The sequence below is a fragment of the Cetorhinus maximus genome, chromosome 15 (assembly GCF_964194155.1).
Source record: "Cetorhinus maximus chromosome 15, sCetMax3.hap1.1, whole genome shotgun sequence".
NCBI classification, from domain to species: domain Eukaryota; kingdom Metazoa; phylum Chordata; class Chondrichthyes; order Lamniformes; family Cetorhinidae; genus Cetorhinus; species Cetorhinus maximus.
The window spans coordinates 25,376,018-25,388,896 of NC_135893.1; the positions used below are offsets into that span (position 1 = coordinate 25,376,018).

A 12,879-nucleotide genomic window follows, 5' to 3' on the forward strand; every position below is an offset into this window, starting at 1 on the left:
TGAAAAACTGAGGTCCCAGTACAGATCCCTGGGGAAGAACATTTGGCATACCCTGCCAATCAGAGAATGAACCCTTTATTCCTAGCCCATAAAAAAAGGCAATCTCAGCCTTGAACATTTCAATTAACCCGACATCTAGTCTTTTGGGGAAGCTTTCCAGATTTCCACCACCCTTGTGCAAAAAGGAAGTGCTCAAGACACATCAAGACAATAGTGCAACAACAATCTGGTTACAGAAACATTCTACACATTTATTCTCACAGCCCAAATTAAAATAAACCAAAAAAAAAGAAAATTAACAATGCAATGAAGGAATCACATACATCAGACAGTGTTGCCTGAAAACACAATTTAAATAATTTTAAATATATCCTATGTTATTTAATTACTACAAACACTTCATACAATTTTTATTTCAACAAAGTCCCCACAAAAAGAAACATAACAAAACAGGAATGGTTTTGAGAGTGGGAGAGCTAAAGTGGCGTGGACTTCGCAAAAGAAGTTGATTACAAATTTTATTTTTTTTTAAAAAGAGGTAGATCACTTTTAAGTTAAGAACAGAAATGGGTTGTGAAAAATAGTATCTCCCCCCCACCTTCAAGTCTAAAATTCATCCGAAAAATTACAGTAGAAAGTGAAAAAGGGACTCAAGAGGAACAGATGACTTCCTCAGGAGATAACGAGGAAAAGATGTTTGTTTGAGGAGGAGGAGGGGGGGGGGGGGGGGGTTGTGTGTGGGCGGAGGGGGTGAGGGTTGAATAAAGCAAAATAAAGTCTCTATTTAAAGCCCAGAAAAAAAACTGCAGCAGTGTTTCTGGGCATGGGACCTGGTGAAGACCAGTTTGGTAGCAGTCCTGTGCAACATTTTCAGTCTGTTATTTGAGGTGCACCTGCCATACAAAAAGGTATCTGAAAAATTATACAGCGGGAAAGAGAATGAGGGAGGAGCTGGGTGCACAGAGATAGCCTTGCACTAACATTCTCCCTTTAGACCTTTATCAGCAACAGCAAAAATAATAAATCTTGTCAAACTGCATTTCCTTCCACACCCACCCCCCCAAAAAAAATTAGAAACAACAGAGGGGACTGAATTCCAGGTCAGTTCTGTCCCTGTTATTTCAAAGGGTACTTCTTAATGAAGACTCATACTTCCAATTGTTGCTTCGGTGACCATGCACAGCCTATGGCCTGATACTGTTTTTTTTTAAATTTCCCAATTCACAAAGTGCATGCCAGATACCGTCTCTTTTGCCCCCCCCGAGTCTTGCCATTTCCCAAAATCCCAGACAGGCCGCACATTCATGAAGGATCTGGTGCTTAGACACACACTGTAGAAACATTTCTTTTAAACTTCCTGCTTGCAGATGTTTGCATCAGCTCACTGGAAGATCTCTCTGAAGCAAATGACGGAAAACATGACAGATCATCAAGTTTCTTGGGTGCCTTTCAATCCGGTACGACCAATTTCTTAGACCCATTTGAATGGCAGTCTAGGCTCAATGTTTTATTTTCAGCTCAGTCATGATAAGACAAAGAGAAACAAGGATGTTACCTCACCATCTTCATTGCAGAAACCTGAAAATTAAGAGCAAAAATTTGAGATTTGTTTTCACTTCTTATGCTGCTCAGCAACTTCTTTACTATTTTCCACTATACCAATAAGCCTGAGGATCTTCTGAAAGCTTTAAAGACTTTGGAGCTACAGCCTATTATTTTGCACGATGGGATCATGTCAAAAATCAGATTCTTTGTTATGTTGCAAGAACATATGTCAGGTTGTCAATGTATTCAGGTTGCTGTATTCAGTTCCTACCACCAGAGGTTCTCAGTGATCTACTGAAACGGTAGACTCCTTCCTCCAAACCCGTGCAGTGAACACAACATCTGACAAGTTATTAGTGAAGATTAGCAGACGAAATTCTACCGGCTTTCATTTTCCCAAGGGGCATCCTTTTCTCCCCTAACTGGCAAAAAAAATGTTTTGAGCTCACTCTGTAGCATGGTCACTTCTGAACCACAGGCATGCCTGTCGACTAATATAGTATTCAAAAGGATGCAATTCATAATTCTCAATCACACTCTCTTTGTAGTATATATTGAATCAACCTCTTTACAAACATTATTGCAAGAATTGAGATGTTGGGGAAGGGTGGGGTTGGGAAGATGAAGCATTTTAAACAATACTCTATAGGGTCTTCTGTATGCAAAATATGAGGGAACAAAACCAGATAAGCCAATTGAAACACATTTTTGGGCTTACCACCATATATTTTCAGATTTATGGTTACTGGTATCCCCCACAAGAGCAGACCTTGATCTAGAGTGCACTTTCGCTGTTCAGAATCTCGACTAATTCTACCCACGCTCCATACTTTTCAATATTAAAACTATCTTTTTTAAAAAATGATTTATGAACTCTGCTTTAACAACCATTTAGAGAACTTCATTCTATCCCATGAAGAAACATTTCCCAACTTTCCCTTTAATTCTTAAGGTGATTATAATGAATTTATATCCTCCTGTTACTGTCTCAGTGGCCACTGGGAAAAAAAACCCAATGACTATTAACCTTATCATAGCCCTCTTCGCCATAACCTGATTAACTAATAAAAAATGCTTACTTCTCAAGACTCACCATAACCCTCATCTCTAGTAGCATCGTGGTGAACCCATGCTCCACCTTTTCTATTGCTTATAACAGGGTGTCCAAAACATCCCAATTGTGGCATAACTAAAGCCTAAAACAAGTTCAGCATTACTTCTTTGTTTTTTGTATTCTATACCTCAAAGGGGAAAAAACTGTCTGACTTATGACTTTTTAAAAAATTTGTTCATGGGATATAGGCATCGTTGGCAAGGCCAGCGTTTACTGCCTAAGAATTATATATCCCCACACCTGCAGTTACCTGTGTATCTCTATACCATGGTCCTTTTGCTCCTCCATTTAAATAATACTGCAATTTAAGGCTGGTTTCCTTGCCACCATATTACTTCCAAATACATTCTCTTCACATTTTTCTACATAAATTGCAGATGCGGTTCCATCAGTCCACCCGACTAGCATGTCCTTCTGCAGTCTTTTACAACCAGAATACTTTAGTTATCCTCTTCAGCATTTCTTCAAAGAATTCTATAAAGGTGATCAAATATGATCTGCCGCTAGTCCATGCTGAAAGGCCCCGATTAGCACGTTTCTCTTCCTTCTACAGACAGGCAGTTTAACAACTAAACTAAGTGTAACTGACAATTTTCTGGGTTATCTCGGTCCTTCTTTTTTTGAAAAGAGTGACACATGTGCCACCATTTGATAAGGTTTCCTTTCCACAGAAGTGTGGAAAATTACAGCTAAAGCCTCTACTGCCACCCCTCTACTTCTTCCCCAGCTTCTCTCAGGATCCAGAAATGTAAACCACTATGCCTGTAATTTGTTTAACTTTAGTTTGAGTAATTTCTTCAGTACCATTTCATTTTGAACACTGACCTCCACTAACTTATATCTGCCTAGTTTGGTAGTTCTCAATGTAGTCTTCATATTCACCTGCTACGTAAAAAATCGAGGCAAAATATTTATTCTGTTTTGCTGCCATTGTCTCAGGCTCACCTCCATATCTTAACAGCCCTTCCCCCGTCTTGGCTATCTTGCTGCTTATAAATTATTGACAAAAGGACTATTATTTTTGCTCCATTTTCTCCAAAAATCCTTTAGACTTTCTACTGATCTTTGTAATTTTCCAGATTTATATTTATCTCGATTTTGTCTAATATATGCCCTGTAGATGTTTATTAAAAATAAGTTTTAAAGATCACTACAGCCCAAGGTAAATCTGAGAACATTAAAATCTTTGACAATATTCACAGGGAATGTGACATCATGTAAAAATAGTTTGCTTTCTTTCAGGCAGGTGAACGTGTTACATTTGAGGAATCAACTTAAAAGTACTATTCACTTGGAACACAATTTCACTACTAAAAATGTCATTGAGAGCCAAACTAATTTGTTCTACAATTAGATTTAAGTGCCTTGTTATGTAGAATGTACAAACAAAAGTAACAAAACATTTAACCAGCCACAATTGGGATTGCCCAAGAGGTTACCACATGTTTGAGGACATTGCTGCTGGTTTTAGCAAGAAGCTAAAACAGGTACAGTACTCTGACTGGCAGTGCACAATCTCCAGACTTCGACAAAACAAAACAGGGAACATTTATTTTTCCAATATTCCCATTGGGATCATTCAAGTAATTGATCATTATTTTGAAGGACTCTTTTTATAATTCTCAAGTTTGCAACTTTATCCAGTTAGCACAACTCTTTTCCTCCCACCCACTTTCCAAATCTCTACAGCAATGCAGCTGAACCTTAAAATACATAATTCAGATGCAGAAGTGACTTTGTGTGGATTACTTAAACCAGTTCACCAACAACCTTCCCACAAATTAGTCTGGAAGGAGTAAGAGATGGGATACTATGAGGTAAGTATGCCAAAAGTTACAGACTTTTCTTTATAAAGAAGTTTATGACTTACGTTTAGCAACAAAGTTAGGACAGACACAATTTGAATAGTTTGTCAATTTTTTTTTAAAAAGAGAACTAGATGATCATTTGTAATTTACCTGAACATCCTCTGAAGATGATCCCTGGTTTTCTTGGTCATCTTCAAACTCGCTATTATTGTTATCAGTGGCTGCAGGGGCCCCACTTCGTGTAACAGCACCTGCTCGAGTTTCCTTTGCTTTCCCCATGTACTTCTCTGATCTTTTTTGCTTCATTACATTTGTTTTCCTCTGCCAAACAACTTTCTTATTCTTCATTCGAAGATACAGCCTTGGTGAAGTCAAGCCAGAAGACCGTTGCCTGGGATCGGATTTCAGCTTCTTGCCCTCTGCTGGTGACGCTTTAGCTGATCTTACTGGACTTGTAGTTCTGGAGACAATAGGTGATGTGCTCGGCTTCTTTGATTTAACCGGAGGTACAGATCTCATTCGCTGATGCAACCTTGGTGCTGAAGAAACAGACTCAGCTTGCAAGGGTCCCAACATTCTTCCTCTCCTTTTCCCCAAAAGAACGGGTGTACTTTGCAGCTTGATTTCAGTGTCTGCTGTCCTCCTGCGTTGGCTGCCTCCCTTGTCACTGCTGGCAGGTGAATGAGAGCTAGACCCTTTTGCAGGAGGGGACGCCGGTTTCTTGGGGCAACTGTATGTAACGTGTTTGTTCAGACTTCCTAGGTAAGTGAATTCTTTCTCGCAGTAAGGACAGTTGTGGCTTTCTGAGCTCCTGCTTTTCAAGATGGCCTTTTCTTTGGCAGATGATCGGTTCTTCTGCGAAATTGCCTTCTGCACCAATTTGTTCTTTTTATTCTTCAGAGCGTTCATTTTGATCTTATTCATAGTCACTTTTGGCTTTGTCTCAGTTTCAAAATTAAGCCTTTTTGGCTGCCCCATTCTCCGGATGGTGTTCTGCCTGACTGGCTCTGCAGCAATTGCCCCATTTTTCTTCCACACTTTCTTTTTCAGCGGGATTGCATTCTTCTTTGGGGTGTAGCGTTTCTTGTCGCTGGCAGATGCACAAACCAGGATATGTTTGTGCAGTGCTGGCATGTTATCAAAGCTCTTGCCGCATTTTGTACAGTGGATAGCTGTGCTAAAGGTCTGAGGGATATTGTGTGTGGTAAAATTTACAGCCGATGACACTGCACTGGCAGGATTACGGTTATGATATTGAAATGGAGGAGGCTTAAAGCTAGGGTAGCGTTGATTGAGACCCATACGGACATCGGGGCCTTTTGGCTTTATCCCGGATGCCATTACCTTTATTGTAGTATACAGTTCCTCTGTTAAGTCATTAGAATCATCATCATCTTCCTCCCCCTCCTGAGGTGGCAATGCAGAACTTTCTCCTAGAGACTGACTTGGACAGCTGGTGGCTTTGCCTGGATCAGTGAAATTTTGAGGCCTCAGCATTCCATTTTCCAGCTCTATGTGTGTGCACTGCTGGTCAGGATGTAGGTCACGCTGATGATGCTGCAAATTGCAAAGGAATGCAAACTCTTTTTTGCAGACAGAGCATATGAAAATTTTGCCCACCCCATGCAAAGACGACCGGTGCTCAGACAACGCACTGGCCTCTTTGAAAAGCTGCACACAAAACTCACATTTGAAAGGCCATTCTTCAGCATGAATCAACAAATGCTGAGTAAGATCCTTGATGGAAAGGAAAGGAGTTTCACAGACATTGCACTGAAAGCTTCTTGTGAATGTTGTTTCAGCTTTCTCCTCTTGTACTGAAGGCTGAGAATTTTCTGCACTCTCCTGATCATCATCAACAGAGTTTTTAATGAACATGTCTTGGGGGGATTCTGGTTCAATTGTGGGTGGAAGAACGCTGTTCATTTCTTGTTCGCTATCCGTGTCTGGATAGCCGTCATCTTTAATTTCTTCCTTAATGTTTATGCTGACTGGTGATAAAGCAGGAGTTACTGACTGTAAAACTTGGGTCACTGACTCTGGAAGGGGTGAAGGTACGGAGAGGACAGGAGGTGGAGGAGAAGGAGCAGGGGTTGTGACCAGAGTTGGGATTGTGTCAGGATGAGGTGGTGCCTCTACCTCTAGACATGGCTGAGGACTGCAGTCTGAATCTTGTTTATCAATCATTGTTAGATCCGTGCCATTGTATTCATTCATAAGTACCTTCTCTAACATAGAGGTTGTGGGTTTCTTCTTCTTACTGCTGTATGAAACTGGAGTACCAACTGGCCCCATTTCCTCTTTGACTTCATTGTCGCTGCACAACTTCTTATGCAAACTCAAGTCTAAGATGGCTACCCCAGGTCCTTCCAGTTCCATTTTTATATCAGGTTGTAGTTTGATGCCACTAGATAGATCCAGAGGCTGGTGAGTGCATGGAGGCCGGCTTGGTGCGTAATCCTTGGAAGCTGTTATTTTGCACATTTCAAGGCTCATTGGGCTGAGAGTTTCATCTCGGCTAGAGAGACTCCAGGCAGGTGAGCTACCCTGGCTTTCAATTTTTGGTGCTTTTAGTCCAGGTAAACTTTCGCTCCATATACGTATAAAGTCAGTGTCCTTTCCTGTGCTGCTCAGTGCTGGACTATGCTGTGGAGAATTTGGAGGTGAACTTGTTCTCCTCTTGAATCGGCTAAATCCCATTGTTGTTGCAGTTGATGTTGAAGGACCAACTGAACCATCTGGAAACAGAGCTGACCTGTGCGAATTACTTTCCTGTATCTGAAGAAGCTGCTTAAGCTTTGAAGACAAGGTATTTTTCTCCTGATGTCCACTTAAACTGTTAGTGGTCTGACCAGGAAGAGACAGACCACCAAACGAAGAGACAACTGGTGATATAGTTTCAACACCTAGCTCAGTTTTAGTCTTCGGAAATGGCGGAGGGCTGGTGGTTCGCCTCTTCTTAGGACCTTTCAGATCACTGTCCGTTGGTTCCTTTAGAAGAGAGAGTGTTACTGGAACTTGTGTTGTCGTTTTAAGGTTCTGAGGAGATTCATCAGTCACTGGATACAGCACTGAAGGCAGTCCATATGGATTTGTGCAAGCAGTGTCAACCTCAATCACCTCACAATTGCTGGTGCTGTTGTTTGACTCAATTTTGCCATCAATATAGAAGTTCAAGTTTTCAGAGATGTTACTGGAAACATCCATGATGAATGCTTGACAGTCATCAGTCTCCTCTTCCTCCTCCTCATCCTCTTCGTCTTCAGTTTCTGTGCTTGCAATGTGAAGTCCAGCAGAAGCCCTGATTTGGTCTGATGATAGATCCTGCTCCTCTGCAGAGCTCTTCCGTCTCATTCTAATGCCCTTAGCCAAGAGGTGGCGCTCATGGATACGACGTTGGTGCCGACGTAAGTTTGTGTAAGAACCAAAAGTTTTTTTGCACAGTTTGCATGGGTGCTGGATTTTTGATTCACAACTCTTTACGAGAGAACTTTCCAGGTTTGGGGTTGTTGCCACAGAATCTGTTTTCGTGTAATTTTCCAGAGCTATAGGATTTTCCAGTCGAGTTGAAGAATTAACACTGATGTCAATTGCTGCTTTATCAAAATCAAAATCATCCTTTTGGTGCTGTCCAGCTATGTGCATTTTCAAGGTGGGCTTTTTCTTAGGCCCAGCCTCATGGCGTCGCTCATGGCGCCTCATGTTGATGTGGGTGCCAAAGGCTTTACCACAATACCTGCATTTGAAAGTGAATCCTTCTGTGGATATGTGGATGTGCTGGTGACGTTCCAGGCCCTGCTTTGTCGTGAACCTGCGCTCACAATTTTTACAAGGAAACATGTGGGTTTCTTCAACGTCTCCCATTCCATTCTGATCTCCTTTTGATTTCTGCTTCAAGGATTTAACAGAAATTTTCTTTTTGGGCAGACTCTCAATAGAATTGCTTTCTTCAGGCATTGTTTCTGCCTCAAGAGACATTTGCAGATTCTTTGGCTGAGGCAGAACCTTCTGTGTAACTATTCGGTGTACCACTACTCTCTCTTCTGGCAAATGGGCTGGTAGGGCACAAGGTTCATCCTTCTTAGAACCTAATTAAAAGAATAAAATTACTACAAAGCAAGACTTATATTATCACTTTAGCATTAATCCACTTCCCCCTCTCACATATACATTTACCATTCAATTCTAGCAAAACTGAACAAAGGAGACTAGCCAATGTGATAAATTAATGCATTTAAGAACCGTTAGCTGATGCAGATTGATTTTTTCACTATAGTGTTCATACGATCACAGACGGCCACCATTCGGTCCATAGATCTGAACCAGTTCTCTGTGACAGCAACTTAGCTAGTCCCACTTCCCAACCTTTAGCCCACAGCCTTGTAAATTTTCTCTCTTCAGGTGTTTATCCAATTCCTTTTTAGAAAGCCCTGATTGCATCTGCCTCCATCACATTCAGGTTGTGCATTTCAGATCCTTACCACTCGCTGCGTAAAAGCAATTTTCCTCATGTTGCTTTTCATTCTTTTGTCAATCACCTTAAATCGGTGTCCTCTGGTTCTTGACCCTTCCGCCAATGAGAACATTTTCTCCATCTACTCTGTTTAGACTTGTGATTTTGAATACCTCTATCAAATCTACTATCAAACTTCTCTTCTCTAAGGAGAACAATCCCAGCTTCTCCAATCTATCCACCTAACTGAAGTCCCTCTTCTCTGGAACCATTCTCAAAAATCTTTTTTGCACCCTCTCTAATGACTTCACAGTCACCCTGAAGTATGGTACCCAGAATTCCAGTGAGTTTTATATAGGTTCATGATGTCACTGTTTTTGTACTCCAAACCTCTATTTATAAAGCCCATGATCTCATATGCCTTTTTAACCACTTTTTCAACCTGCCCTGCCACCTTCAATGATCTGTGCACATGTACCCCCATATTTCTCTGTTCCTGCATCCTTTTCAGAATCTTACTTTTTATTTTATATATCACCTCGCCTCCTACCAAAAGGTACCACTTCACACTTCTCTGCATTAAATGTCACTTGCCATGTGCCCACCCATTCCACCAGCCTGTCTATGTCCTCTTGAAGTCTCACTATCCTTGTCACAGTTTTCAATTCCTCTGAAGTTTTGTGTTGTCATATGCACATTTTGAAATTGTGCCCTCTGCACCCAAGTCTAGATCATTAATATATATCAAGAAAAAGTGCTCCTAGTACCGACCCCTGGGGGACCCCACTGTATCTCTTCCTCTAGTCCCAAAAATCAACTGTTCATTTTTGAAAGAACTTTACAGCCTTTGAAATTGGGCAGCAGTTCTGTGAGCAACAGAGGGTAAAAAAAATAGAAATATTCTGGCGCTGAAGGGATGTAGCAGAGTAGAGGCAAAAACACTGATGCAAATGCTGTCATGATAATTTCAGTAAATTGTGGCAGCAGAATTTCTATGCTAACCCTAAACGAACTGTAATTATAGTAATGCATCCTAATCACCAGACATGCATGTAGTATGTATCCTGTGGACGAGAGAGAAAAAAGTGGGTCACATGGGAGGGTGGGCAGGAAGGAAAAGGGGTAATCAAGAGAGCAGCATCATGTGCAAAAGCTGTTTTACTCTTTTTATTTAAAACAAGCATTCCACCTTCAAGAGCACACCAAAGCTGCTCTTCATGGATCTTTATAGTTATCCCAATAGCCTCAGAAGTTTCTTCAGTGTTCAATCCCACTTACCCATAACATACCAAAATTTTCTTTCCAACAATGAAAGAACAAAATTTTATTTTTGGATCAACGTATAATTTCCTACCATTTTCAGTATTAAATAACATTTCCATTTATTAATACAAGAGAATATGTGGAAGGAAACTCATCTATCCTGAGCACCATTTCAAAAACCAAGTCAAGGGAACATGATACAATGGCTGGTCAATACCAGGTAGTAGAGGCGAAACCATGCAGACATTCAAAAAGAAGTTAGATGATTGGAGGGAATTATAAATATTTCTGTGGAACGATGGACTACATCAGCCAAATTTCCTTCTTCATCTGTGCTCATCTTCCTGATAATTAGGTTCCAGCAAATATGTCTCATTAAGCTAATGAAAAGCAAACTTAGGTCAGATACTAGAGGGAGTTTCTTCAAATGAAGATTATTCCAAACATTCAAAAATCCTAACAGTCACAAACTTTGGGGTGAGCTAGAATATCAATAAGAACTTTAATGGTTAATTGGTCTTTTCTCAGCCCTTTTTAATTTTCTTCTTAACCTACAACAGCAATCTAATTTAGCTAATTATATTCATTTAGATTGATAACCTGGATACACAGAATATTAATATTTGACTAAAGAATAAACATATATTAGGCAAAACATGCACACTGTTTTAGGACATGCTGCTTCTTTTCCAATTAATACATCATTTAATACTGTAAATATATATAAGGAGCATGATACTGTGATGAAGAATTCAATGATCATAGTTATTCCCCTCAGTGGCTTAGCCCTCTTCCATACCCACAGGACTTGGCTGACTCCTGCAGAACTACAGCATACAAATAAAATCTGTTGTTGTATACTGAATGGAAAAATATTTAACTTGGTGAACCAAGCATGACCACTGTAGAGTAAAGCAGCCCTGTTAATCGTTGCCTATTTTGGACTTCAAAGGTGGTCCAGAGTTGCACATCTGAAGCATTAGTTAACACTGTTAAGCTTTGTTTTACCCTGTGGGGGTTACAGTTTGGAAAATGAAGGAATGATGCGTGTATTCCATGAGTGATTTTGCAGAACTCATAAGTAGAATCATCTGAGAGAATCTTTCAGCCTTTTGAAATTGGGCAGCAATTTGTGGGTAGAGGGAGGGGAAAAGAAACAGGATAGAAACATTTTGGGGCTGAAAGCACCCAACTGGATAAAGGGTGGAGGCAAAAGCACCAATGCAAATGCTGTCATTATGATTTCTGTAAATTGCGGCAGCAGAATTTCTGGGCAATCCCTAATTGAACAGTAATTATAGTAATGCAATTTTATATTGTCATTCCAGACTGTCTGGAATGAGCATTTGGAGTTAACACTTTGGTGTAAGGGACATAGAAGTGTTGTTGATGAAACTAGCAGTAGGAGCAATTTGAGTTGAATGGAATCATTACTATAAAGTGCATTGACTGAGGTACAATTCTTCCTCCAGCAACATGGTAGTAATATAGTAAAATGCACCTAGTGACAACATTGGGTGCCCATGCTGTCAAGGTCTTTATGGTGTGCGTTAAGACTAGAAGAAATGTTTCAGATTCATTCTACAAGCAGTATAGGTGATTTTCAATCTTCTAGCCATCTGGAGAGCTAACCCACGGATTTCTGGGCAATGGAAAACCCAAGTTGAAAGAAGCAAATATATTTAAAATATGCAGAATAAAGAACCCATGAAGCTGACTACGATTCACTTACTACTTCTCCCTTTTGAACTAAGATCAATTCCACTGGTCTTTCAACACATTTATCTGGGATTATGCAACATTTCAGGTAAACACTGCATGACTATCCAGCTGCTTCAGATTGTAATGAGGAAGTGACTGTGACATCAGAACGGTAATTGCGACATTATGAAGAAATTAGTTTACTGCAAGTTAGAAATTATCTAAAAGAATGTGCAAAGTATTAGTGTTTTGATTCACAAACACTGCAGTATATTTTAAACCTGTAGCTAGTTATTAGCTACATTACAGATAGCCTGAACTTCAAGATAAAAGCAAAAAACTGCGGATGCTGGAAATCCAAAACAGAAACAAAAATACCTGGAAAAACTCAGTAGGTCCCGCAGCATCTGCAGAGAGGAACACAGTTAACGTTTCGAGTCGGACTCGAAATGTTAACTGTGTTCCTCTCTGCAGATGTTGCCGGACCTGCTGAGTTTTTCCAGGTATTTTTGTTTTTAGCCTGAACTTCAGTAGTGTCAAAAAGGACTATCTCAACTTATGTCAACAGTCTTACAAGACAAACAGGATAAAAGGTTCCAGGGTCTGTACTAATTTAGCTGATGTCAGTCAAATCATCATATGGGCTCAAATCCCTAGGATATGGAGGATTAAAAAATTCATCTGCAGCTCTTGCTGTTTTCTTTCGAATAACTGCTGCTAAAAAGTGTATGTGTAGGCACAGGGTAAGGACTGGATTAAACTTGTCTGTGATGTCCTCCATAATCTAATAGACTAGTGACACTGACTATCTACGTTTATACATGCCATTTTGGAGTGTCACTGGATAGTTGCTGACACCAATGGAACCATACCCTAGTTAAGGCTTAGTGCTTTCACTAGAGTAAGGGAGGAAGTTAAAAATTTTGCATTTCGTTATTGCGCAATGCTTGCCAAATAAAATTGGCTAGAAGGTAATGAACACTGAAGTACTACTT

General features: G+C 40.3%; 1 protein-coding gene across 3 annotated transcripts in view; it reads right to left on the reverse strand.

Annotated features, from left to right (window-relative positions):
• Positions 1 to 230: 230 nt before the first annotated feature.
• The window catches only part of prdm2a (PR domain containing 2, with ZNF domain a), a 170,142-nt gene continuing 157,493 nt past the window's right edge, over positions 231 to 12,879 (reverse strand). For all 3 annotated transcript variants that reach the window (XM_078558167.1, XM_078558166.1, XM_078558168.1), the window contains 2 exons: positions 4,618 to 8,555; positions 231 to 1,578 (listed from right to left, as the gene is read on the reverse strand). In XM_078558167.1, coding sequence (XP_078414293.1) covers positions 1,552 to 1,578; positions 4,618 to 8,555 — 3,965 coding nt within the window. In that variant the 3' untranslated portion in view covers positions 231 to 1,551. The remainder of the gene's footprint in view (positions 1,579 to 4,617; positions 8,556 to 12,879) is intronic.